The sequence below is a fragment of the Centropristis striata genome, chromosome 20 (assembly GCF_030273125.1).
Source record: "Centropristis striata isolate RG_2023a ecotype Rhode Island chromosome 20, C.striata_1.0, whole genome shotgun sequence".
In the NCBI taxonomy this organism is placed as follows: domain Eukaryota; kingdom Metazoa; phylum Chordata; class Actinopteri; order Perciformes; family Serranidae; genus Centropristis; species Centropristis striata.
This window is the reverse complement of record NC_081536.1, coordinates 3,635,730-3,648,229: the sequence shown is the minus strand read 5'-3', so window position 1 is coordinate 3,648,229 and position 12,500 is coordinate 3,635,730. Positions and strand designations below refer to the sequence as shown.

The window sequence follows — 12,500 nt, the reverse complement described above, 5'->3', positions numbered from 1 at the left end:
GTGCACGGCCATTTTTTTTGGGGGTGCTTGCAAACAGTCCACACAGACCCTCTTGGACACGGGCGGGAGATGAAGTCATGCAAACCAAAGAAGACCCAAAAAGTTAAAAGCCCCCTTCACTCCAATAAAAAGGAGGTGAATAGAACAGTAAGTGGGTATGTGTTTGGTCTGTTTAGCCATTTGGCTGAGCTAGCCCTTTAATTTGTGCAGTGAGAGGGTCTGAAAATAATATTGCACTCTTCAGGTAGTTCTGTGGAAATCGTTATGCACACATAACACCCCAGCACCCTCAGCCCCACACACATCACTCAACTGTATTGACTTACAGTCCACAAAAGAAGTGTGCGGGTACTCACCACTACATTATGGATCACAATAGCACGAGTGCCATTCAATCACACGGCGGACAAGGGCAGCCAGCAACCCAATCTCATCCCTCCCCGGCTCTAATCATAACCCTGGGGCCGCTCCAAAGGGAAAGTGGATCCCCGGGTCCAGAGATTGTGGCCAGGAAAAGGCTTTACAAGGCTAAAAGCCTTTGTAATACAATCCTTATTCAGGCCTGTATTCTCTTCGGGGTGAGAAAAGTACAGCGGTGGCTTGTCAAGGAAGGCTTGTGTGTCTGTCAATGCATGTCAAAGGGCTTACAGTGTACAGACACACACACAAATACTGGAACATTATGTGCCAAATCAGTTTGTGGTAAGAGAGGGCCAGAGTCTCTCAGAAACTGAGGAAAACAGTGGTTTGAGCCTGACAGGTGTGAATAATCTAATGCAGAAATAATGCTTTAATGACGGCCTTCCAGAGCACAAATATCAGCTTTCATCAACGTTTTTTTTTTTTTTTTAAAACGACCAGTCTCTGTTGCTGGTTGACAATTCAGTTAAGGATACATGAACACACACACACACACACACACACACACACACAAACACATATATGTCTTTGTGTAGTTGTGAGGACCACCACTTCCCCTAGCCCAACACACACATTTCAGGGTTTACCATCTCTGTTAGGACCTTCCCTGAAATTCATACAGATGATTAATTAAGGCCTTTAGAGGCTATCCTAGCATTTTCTTTGTGAGGACTAGAAAAAATGTCCTCACAACTACAAATGTCCTCACAATGTTGGTATTCTGCCATGGGTTGGTCCTCACAACTATATGAAGACAAACACACACATACACATACATACATGTCTTTAATAGTTGTGAGGACCACCACTTCCCCTAGCCCAACACACACATTTCAGGGTTTACCATCTCTGTTAGGACCTTCCCTGAAATTCATACAGATGATTAATTAAGGCCTTTAGAGGCTATCCTAGCATTTTCTTTGTGAGGACTAGAAAAAATGTCCTCACAACTACAAATGTCCTCACAATGTTGGTATTCTGCCATGGGTTGGTCCTCACAACTATATGAAGACAAACACACACATACACATACATACATGTCTTTAATAGTTGTGAGGACCACCACTTCCCCTAGCCCAACACACACATTTCAGGGTTTACCATCTCTGTTAGGACCTTCCCTGAAATTCATACAGATGATTAATTAAGGCCTTTAGAGGCTATCCTAGCATTTTCTTTGTGAGTACTGGAAAACATGTCCTCACAACTACAAATGTCCTCACAATGTTGGTATTCTGCCATGGGTTGGTCCTCACAACTATATGAAGACAAACACACACACACACACACACACACACACATACATACATGTCTTTAATAGTTGTGAGGACCACCACTTCCCCTAGCCCAAAACACACATTTCAGGGTTTACCATCTCTGTTAGGACCTTCCCTGAAATTCATACAGATGATTAATTAAGGCCTTTAGAGGCTATCCTAGCATTTTCTTTGTGAGGACTGGGAAAAATGTCCTCACAACTACAAATGTCCTCACAATGTTGGTATTCTGCCATGGGTTGGTCCTCACAACTATATGAAGACAAACACACACACACACACACACACACACACACACACACACACACACACACACACACAGACAGGAGCCTCCAGGTGTGTCCAGGTGCAGGGTTAGGGTGCAGCCAGTGAACCTGTGTACCTCCTCCATGGACTCTGGCTCTGAATGAAGCCTTGACAGCCAGCCTGCCACAGGGCTCTTACTCAAGTGGAGGGAGCCAGAAAAAACATAGAAATGGACGAGGAGGAGGAGGAGGAGGAGGAGGAGGAGGAGGAGGAGGAGGAGGAGGAGGAGTGTGTGGTTGCATCTTGCCATGTAGTACATTCAGGTTTCTTCCATCCATCACAGCTAAAAGCTGTTCTGGGATTGTTGAGGCACTGTTTTGACAGAAAGTTTTCAGGAGGGAACAAGCGTTTGGGAGCCAAACAGTTGCCTCCTGTTTCTAGCATTTACCTTGAGATGAATTAAAGTAACAGGTTCTGGCCTGTTGCATGCTATGGTGCACAGAGATCAGGAGCCACAAAACACAATCCACGTTTATTGAACACAACCAAATTAAAATGATCTTAAAAATGAGAAACATTTATTATTTTTATTTATTTATTTATTTATTTATTATTTCCAAGACACTTGTTTTAGGATTTTCCCCACCATTTAACTGGTGGAATCTAAGTCTTCCACATGATAAAAATTTAGATGAAAAATAATTTGTTTCGGAATCGGACAAGTTGGTTTCCAACTGTAACCCAAAAAATATATTTACCTTGACCTAAACCGTGCAGTACGTGGCCTCCTCTAGAGCAGCTGTTCTCAACCTTGGGGTCCCGACCCCAATTGGGGTCGCGAGATGATTTCTGGGGGTTGCCAAATCATTTTGGAAGTCAGCTCTGTCTCCATTGTGTTAAAGTGTTCATGTGTTAATGTGTTTTAGTCTTTTTGGTCACTTAATGTCTTTTTTTGGTAATTTTGTGTCTTTTTTGGTAATTTTGTTTCTTTTTGGGGTCATTTTGTGTCTTTTTTGGTCAATTTGTGTCTTTTTTTGGTCATTTTGTGTCTTTTTTTGGTAATTTTATGTCTTTTTTGGTCATTTTGTTTCTTTTTTGGGTGATCTGAACTGTGCTTGTGAGATTCTGTTCAGTGAGCGGGGGTCGCGGACAACATGGATGTTAAATTGGGGGTCGCGACCCAAAGAGGTTGAGAACTACTGCTCTAGAGGTCAGAGAATCAAGCTTGTAACTGGAAGGTCGCTGGTTCGAATCCCAGGACTGACCGATTAAGGGTGTGGTATGTGGCATGGTGTGTTCACTGGTATGAAAAAGGCTGGGTTAAATGCAGAGGTTGAACTTCCCCATTGTGGGACTAATAAGGAAACATCTGAATCTTAATCAGTAGGCGTGTCATGCTCTACAGGTTGGGAAGAGGTCTCCTTTTGCTCAAAGCGTGTTGCTACTTTTGTTTGGGTCTGCATCAGCATTGGCCCAGTGGTTAAGGCATTAATTATTAGCAGCAATGTCCTCCTTACGCGACTCCTGTTGCATGTTATTCAATATTACTCTCTCCCTGTAGGAGCCAAAATGTGTATTTTTGCCTATGTTGTTTATTTTGTTAAGCTGACACTGTTTGGTTTATGTCACTTCCTGTGATGGGACAGGGGCGTGGTTTCTACTTATTTACCAGCTCAGTGGTATGGTGGGAGGTAGAACAAAGAGGGAGAGGGTAGTGGAGTGTTTCTGGACCGACAAGTTTTTCTGTTACCTTTGTTTTTGTTGTTACCATTTTTATCATACAACAACTGCTTGTCAGATCATTTTTGCATGATGATCTCTGGTCTACATGGATTTGCTGGATGTATTATCTTGGAACACGCCACATTAAAGTGCCCACTAAGCCTCTTAGCGTCTTTTTTAATAGGTAGTAGTCACTATACTCCCCCTGTCATCTCTACACTGTTGCCTATCTAAAGAAGGCATAATACACTCACTGGCCACTTTATCAGGTAGACCACGTTCAACAAATATCTAATAGCTCCGCTGTCATAGGGACAGATACAAAAAATCTTTCCTTCCACATGCCATCACACTGTACAATAACAAATATTCTGGTTCATTACATACCGTCGTTATGCACTTTATGTGTTTTTTATGCACACTGTTCATTGCACCTTATTGTTTCACGGCACCAACATTTTTAATACTGTATATTCATATTTATTCTGCACTGGAATTCTATTCTACTCCTTAATACATACTCCTTCTTTAGACACTTTATTTTTATTTTTACATTACATTTTATTGTATTTTTATATTTTATTGCTTTAAGTATGCCTAGGTTGTTCTTCTTTTTTATTTTATTGTGTTGTCATTGTCTCTATGTGTAATGCTGCTGCTACACTGTAATTTCCCAGCTTGGGATAAATAAAGTCTGTCTGTCTGTCTGTCTGTCTGTCTGTCTGTCTGTCTGTCTGTCTGTCTGTCTGTCTGTCTGTCTGTCTGTCTGTCTGTCTGTCTGTCTGTCTGTCTGTCTGTCTGTCTGTCTATCTATCTATCTATCTAATATCCATTTAGGCATGTAGACATGATGAAGACGAGCTGCTCAGGTTCAAAGCGAGCATCAGAATGGAGAAGAAAGGATTTAAATGGCATGGTTGTTGGTCTGAGTATTTCATAAACTGCTGATGTAACAACCATCTCTAGGGTTTACAGAGAATGGTCCCAAAAAGAGAAAATATCCAGAGAGCCTTGATGCTTGTTGATGCCAGAGGTCAGAGGAGAATGGTCAGACTGGTTCAACAGGAACTAAAATAACCACTTGTTACAACCAAGGTCTGCAGAAGAGCACCTCTGAATGCACAACATTTCCAATTGCCACTTTATTAGGTACACCTTGCTAGGTATATTTTTTTGACCCTATTCCTCGAGTCGAGTCAGAAGTGTGAGAGCAGCCTCTAGTCCTCCAGTGACACGCTGCCTGGTATGTAAACTGCTGGAATAATGAAATAACTGTCTAATCCTTTGGCCCAAACAGAGGAAGCAGAGGATCACATTAAGATGACTTTAGGATGATGTTAAAGATTATTTGTGCATGAACATGTTTATGTGTCTTCTCTGACCTGTGAGCAGAATCCTGAGCCAGAGCGAGGAGGTGCAGCAGGACCTCCTCCTGGGACAAAACCTTCACCCCGTCCCTCCACCCGAGCTCCCCGCTGGAGCTCAACACACACAGCACGCTGAGGACCTGATAGGAGGAAGGACAAGGCAGAGACAAAGGGACCGTCAGAGGAGTAGGAAATAAGATATTAACCCATTGAAGCCTGGAAAGCGTTTACGTCGTTTAGTAGTATTTGTATAAGCTCTCAAATACTTTTTGAATTTCATTTCTATCTGCTACAGAGGCTGAAAAATCTATTATTTAGTAGAAGCGTTGACACTTCTGTTGAATTTCCAGAAAAACTTCAGGTTTTATGGGGCTGATTTTAAAATTGCCCAGAGGTTTTACACGCGTTTCAGGCCTCAATGGGTTAATGTAGTCACTTTTTCACCTCCATCCCACACACACACACACACAGTCAGAGCTACTGTTGAGGGAAGTTGCTCAGGGCCATCCATCAACACAGCTTTGGTGTCCTCTCTGCAGTGCGGCTGGCAACTTGCCCCGAGGGTATTTTTACACACCGGTCAGATCCTCCCTACGCACACCCTAACCACGGGTACACAGCTGCCTCGCTCTCTCTTTCACACACACTGCACACACAAATATGCATGAATATGGATGCACAGGCACATGCATGCAAACTCTCATCTTTATCTCCCTCTTTTGTCAGCACTTTGCATCCACTCAGCTGCAGCTTCACCTCCCAAACTGGATTTTCTGCTTCCTCCACCCCTCCTCTTCTCTCCATCCGTCCCGTGCTGTTTACTTTGCCCGGTCACTCCTCCAGAGAGGGAGGCAGCTGACCGAGTCAGAGGAGGGAAAAAAGGCCAGTTTTCCACCGCGTGAGACCCCGTTAAAAACACACATCCAGCCGAGAACACATGTTGACATTCCTGCTGCATATCTCGATGATTATTATTTCTTTCAAGGCCCCAACCTGTTATTAGAGCTTTAAAATAAAGCTTGCTTTATAGGATCGGTGTGGGTGGAGAGCAGGGCGAGCGGGCGCATGCAATGTCTGTGTGTAAACATCTGTGTGTATATGTGTGTGTGTGTGTGACTGTATATTTGTGTATGTGAGCAGTAAAAAGACGAGGTAGTGAGGTAGACCTCCTACCTGCCTGGTGTTGTTCTGACTGAAGGTGTGGAGTTCAGGAAGTAGAATATTAATCATTAAATCATGAGATTTAAGAAAAAAGTTCCATACAGAACACTGGACTTAAAATAAGTTTTAAAGAAGGGTAAATATTCAGTTCATTCAATAAATAATGTATCATAAGTTTATGTGTAATGTGGAAGGATCTGATAATTTGAGCCCTGAAACTATTGTTCAATCCAATCCAATCCCCTTTATTTATATAGCACAATTTTAGCAAACACAAGGTTTCCAAAGTGCTGCACAAACAATAAATACATAACACAATACAAAGAGATGTAGTAAACAATAGATCAGTAAGATGCAATAAGATAAAATAAATTAAAAATGGGATAAAAATAAATAAAATAAAATGTAAAATGTACTGCCCGCACAAAATAAAATATGCATGAATACAATAAAAACAAAAAAATCATAAAATCATAAAATCAACATAAAATCAATTGTTCTCAGTGACGACGTGCAGAATGTGCGTTCAAAACAAAGATTGCCGCTAATGTAGCGTGCTAGCATTTACGAGCCATTTTTCCATTTTTCAGGGCCCAACCTTATATTAAATATCAAATATCAAATATATTGATAACAACAAAAATAGCTCATAAGAGTTTAATATTAGAGCTGATATCTAGCCATTTTCCATGGTTTTCTTGATAATGATTTTGGTTACTGCCTATATACTACACATTAAAATGAACAAGAAATTGAAGAAGACAATGGTCTAATAATTTATTCCATGACTGTTTATTGAGATTTAACTGTTTAACTGCATTTTGTCTCCACAAAATTGAAACCAATCAAGAATTATTTTGTCCAATTAGAGAAAATTCTCAGTCTATTCATCTCACTTAAGTCTTTTTATTTCTCCACAATGAGAATCAACTTGTGGGAACCCAGAGAGCTTTTTTTTTTTTTTTTAGATAGCATGACATCAGAGGTCACATGACCGCTTTGTAAATCACAATGAAACAGTAAAAAAATAGCCTAACTTTGCAGCGTTATCGAGTTATTTGAGTTAAACTGAAACTTACAAAACAATAGCTGAAAGTAGGGATGTGTGAATAAAAAAATGCATAAAGCAATATATCGTGATATTCTGATGCACGTATGGTTACAGAAAAAAACAAAACAAAACAAAAAGTTTAATGCACAATAGAGCTAATAGGTGGCAGCAAAGACTGATCCACATTAAACAGAACATTTATAATATTACCATACTTAATTAACATTTATTAATAACTCTGGGATTAGAAGTGTTTTACATTGTTATACAGAATAGAGCTTAAGGCTGGGCGATATATCGATATTAAAGACATATCGATATATTTTTAAATGTGATATGGAATTAGACCATATCGCATATTTCGATATAGTTCAAATTTGTTTTTCTTTCTTTATATATAAATGCTGCCCTTACTAGGGTTTGTCATATTTAGTGCTTTTGTAATGTTTTTTATTCTCTTCTCATATAAATATATTTATTGCGGAAAAAGATTGGCTATTTTATTTCATAGGCTATTTTTATTTAAGATATTTTTTTTATTTAAATGTGCACTTTATGGAGCTTTGATTTTCAAAAAGGTTCTCCTGTTTTGTAAAGCACTTTGAGTTGCATTTATATGTATGAAAAGTGCTTTATAAATAAAGTTTGATTGATTGATTGTTATGAAGTATTTAAGTTCACTTAAATAAAAATAAAAAGTTCAATAAAACTACTTGTGACATGTCATATTTGACTTTGACTGAACATTTGCTCTCACTTTACGATAAATACATATCGTGATATGTATCGTATATCGATTTTAAGCCTAAATATATCGGGATATGACTTTTGGTCCATATCGCCCAGCCCTAATAGAGCTCAATTCGTTGTCCTAGTACTTGTTACTCTGTTCAATGACAATAAAGTTGAATCTCATCTCATCTCATCTCATCTCAATATTAAGAATCAACATTAAGTGTGATACGTATTGAATTGTGGCTGCTGTATCATGTTGTGAGATTGTAGAAGACGCAGCCGTAACTGGAAGAAGATAAGCTCCAAACTCTGGAATATCTAGTAAAATGTGCTTCGAGGTAACCAGCCTTCAGTGCTCAACGAATATAAATGTTGACAGAGAATAAAAGAAGTCGTTGAGAGGGAGGCAGGGAGAGGAAGTGGAGCTTCATGTCTACGGTTAGCTGGTTACGCTCGCTTGAGTAAGCACCCAGCACCCAACTAACCCAACTCAAGCTCTCTGTTTTGGTTTTGGGGCCCACAAACTCCATTCACAATAACCTTATTTGAAGCTGAGGCAGTCAGTTGTTTTTTAAGTAAGGAGGTGGGTGGGTCCAACAAATTGCTGATCGTCATCTAGGAGAATGGGGTTCGTAAATTACTTTTTACATAACTCACGTTTTTTTACGCAACTTATGTTTTTTACGTAACTTCCGTGGCTCACGTCACTCTCGTAACTACTTCCTTCTAGCATTTATGTACATTTATTTACTTTTTTAACTGTCTTTTATCACACCTTACCAGGACATTTTTTTGGCCTAATGATGAGAAGTTTTGTTTTGAAACAAAATTTTGAACTGAGCCATGTTGGTTTTGAAAAAGCTGACTCTTCAGAATGAAACAGATCATTTTTCAGATGGTCCTGTAGCCTAAACTCACAAAAACTGAAGCCTTTTTTACAACCTGTTTTAGAACGCTCCGCTGCACTGTGAACTGTGAAACGCTAATTTCGACAAATTCTCATATGTGTTGTTCTGGGCGGTGTCTATTCTGTTGTTTAGCTTGGAGATCTTGTTGAATAAGCGGAAAGTGGAGCATTTAGCTGCAAAGAGACAGATCTTTCTTTCAGGACCAAAAGGAGAGCGATTATTATTTGTGAGGAGACACAGAGCAAAATAAGCATTCATTTAGATTTATGTCTGTGTCTGTTGGACGTATAAATAGAAACTGTTTTCTAAAAGGTTTGCTGTTTTTTACACCTTTGTAATGTGATATTATGTCAATATTGTGGGTTCAGTTCCATTGATGCAGAGAGTAAGCCTATAATTAGTAACCCTGAAAACACTGAGTGTACACACACAGTTGTCCATATTTCATACTGTTGGAGGCGAATCATTTCAAAATGTACTCATGCACCAATAGGTTGTGTCCAATAAACACAGCGGTCCATTACACTTGTGGTGGACATGAAGTGGATTGGCTCTCCTCAACTGCAGTGAGATTGAATCAGTCACACACTGCAAAAAAAGCCAACTTGTATTTTTTGGCCTAAAACAGTGATTTAAGTTGGTAAAACTTGGAAATATAAATTATTGACATTTAGGGCAATAATGTAAGTTAGCACAACAAAGGAAGCCAGTTGTCTGCTCAAAAACAAGTTGGTGAGTTGTTGTTACTTATATCTTTAAGTTGGGGTTCACAACAAGGGACAATAGTTCTGATAACTCTTATTTCTTTGTTGTGAAATGCGGGAAAACGGTGAAATTCGGTCATTAGCGAAAGCTAGCGGCTAACTGATGCTAGCGGCTAACTGATGCTAGAGGCTAACTGATGCTAGTGGCTAACTGATGCTAGCGGCTAACTGATGCTAGCGGCTAACTGATGCTAGCGGCGCTGCTTGTTACAGCTACAAGAGTAGCCATTAGCGTATCAATGCTAACTCAACATTGTGGTCACAACATTAGCTGACATTTCATATTGGCGTTACAATCGTGCCAGAGAAATTCAGAGTTGAGCAAACTCAAAAACAAAACTTAAAATATTTAGTTTAATTGTCCAACTTAAAATTGTATCGAAGTTTGTTGCCTTGAAATTTTGAGTTCACCCAACTTTTCTTTATTTGCAGTGCAAGTGTCATTATTCATTTCTCTCCCTCTTTATAATAGAAGTGAACACAGTTTGAAATCACAGCTATAGGCCAGTGTGTTTCTCTCTGTCTGCCAGGTATTTGACTGCCTGCTCCAACACAGCTGGTCTGACCATCTCTGCTGCTTCTGACTTTAACAACCTGCTTTAATGAGCTCCCGTCTTGCAACACACTCGACTGCCCACATACTCAAATATACAGAGTCACAGGAAAACATGCCAACTCAGGCGTAGACGCGTACAGACTTTCATAGCTGTAACATGCAAATAAACAGTGACGCCCACCCTGCATGAACACACACACACACACACACACACACACACTCACAAAAATGTTAACAAATATAAAAGTTACCCAGTTTGCAGAGCAGTGCTGTATTTTTTCTGCCTTTTTTAAAGCCTTGCTGCCTTTCACTGGTATTTACTGACATCGCGGGCCAAAGCAGAACTCATGCCAAACCATGAAAGAGATTTGACCAAAGAGAAAAGCTGCCAGATGAAATTTTTACTACATGACTTTTATTTAAATCTCAAAAAAAAAATCTGACTTTATCCAAACCCCAAATTTCCTCAAATATTCCCAGCAAAGTGACCTGATGACATCACCTGCTCCTCCAGCCATGACTCCATGGTAGCAACAGTCTCTTCTGCTAGCTTCCTCCTTCCTGTTTTGGCTTTTGAATGCTTGTGAGTATTATAGTGGCAGACAACATCGGATCTGACTCACAGAACCGAGTGTGTGATCTGTGTTGCTTTCAGTAAAAACAAAACTTTTAAGAAACAGAAACAAAAAACAGACTACATGCTGCAAACCCGCATATTTGGCAGCAAAAACCTTTGATGTCATGTGTCTGCCTTGATACCCACACTTCCTGTCTGGAGCACTAAAGTGCACCTTTATGTGCCCTCTTGTAGCAGGTTTACCCACCAAAGCAGTGGTCACACATCAGCAGCATTAAGACTGGTGAATATTTCTACAGATTTACAGAGAATAGGGCTGGGTGATAAGGACCAAAAGTCATATCCCGATATTTTTAGGCTGAATATTGATATACGATATATATTCCGGTATTTAACCAGTGTCTATATTTCTGTTTGGGCTAAATGCATGTTGTTGTTTTTTTTTTTGTTGTTGTTCTTTTGTTTGTCTGTTTTCGCCATGTGGCTTTCTACTGGTGTATCGTTGTTTTCATTTTTGTTGTTGTGGTTGTCCTTTATTTTATTCTTTGTATGTTATTTGTGTTTACATTATGTCTAATGTGAGTCTTTGTTGTCTAGAATTGTGTTTTGTTTTCATATTGTGGCTCCTAATAAGTAATCCACTGTTCTTTTCTTTGTATATTCGTTAATAAAAATTATATTAAAAAATAAATAAATAAATATATATATATATATATATATATATATATATATATATATATATCCCGATATTTTTAAGTGAAAATAGATATTGTATAACAGGAGTACTTTTTTTTAAACTTTTAAATAAAAAATATCTTAAATAAAAATAGCCTATGAAATAAAATAGGCCAATCTTTTTCTGAAATAAATATATTTATATGAGAAAAAGAATATTGAACATTACAAAATAACTAAATATGACAAACCCTAGTAAAGGCAGCCTTTATATATAAAGAAAGAAAAAAAATTGAAGTATATAGATATTTGCGACATGGTCTAATTCCATATCACATTTAAAAATATTTCGATATATCGCCCAGCCCTAACAGAGAATAAAAAAAAGGAAAATATATCAGAAAAGCGGCCGTTTTCTGTTAAAACAAATAATATCAAAAGTAAAAGCAAAATATATTTATCAAGAAAAAAGAACAAAAGGGCAAAAATTCATTGCTACGTCTCAGTTATTCTAAATAGGCGCTTAAGTACTTCACATTTCATTTAAAAAAAGTGAAGAATGTATGCCTATGTATTTTAAAAAATAAAGTAATAATCTCAGATGTGTACTGGGGCCAAGAAAGTAAAAAAGTTGACTTCAGTTTCCCTACAAATCAGTAGAATAAAAACGTACTGCCACAAAGATATTCAGCAGGATATCTGGCCATGACTCCTTATTACTGAGGTATGCAGAAGACCATCTCTGAACGTTCAACAGGTCAGACGGGCTCCATCAGCAGAAGACACCAGGTGCTGCTGCTGGCAGCAGAGAACAGGAAACTGATTCTCAAGGGTTCTCCAAACAGGATAACAGAACATCAGGAAAACGTTGCCTGGTCTGATGAGTCAGGAATTCTGCTGCAGCATCCAGATAGTAAAGTCAGAATCTGGTGTAAACAAGCGGAGGTGGTGTAATGATGAGGGAGATGGTGTGTTGTTTCTGACCATGACCATCCCTTTATGACATCACAGTCACCAGATCTCAGTCCAACAGAGCCCCTT

General features: G+C 39.0%; 1 protein-coding gene across 1 annotated transcript in view; it reads right to left on the bottom strand.

Annotated features, from left to right (window-relative positions):
• The window catches only part of thada (THADA armadillo repeat containing), a 186,449-nt gene that overhangs the window by 27,371 nt on the left and 146,578 nt on the right, over positions 1-12,500 (bottom strand). The window contains exon 33 of the mRNA XM_059358754.1: positions 5,048-5,172. Coding sequence (XP_059214737.1) covers positions 5,048-5,172 — 125 coding nt within the window. The remainder of the gene's footprint in view (positions 1-5,047; positions 5,173-12,500) is intronic.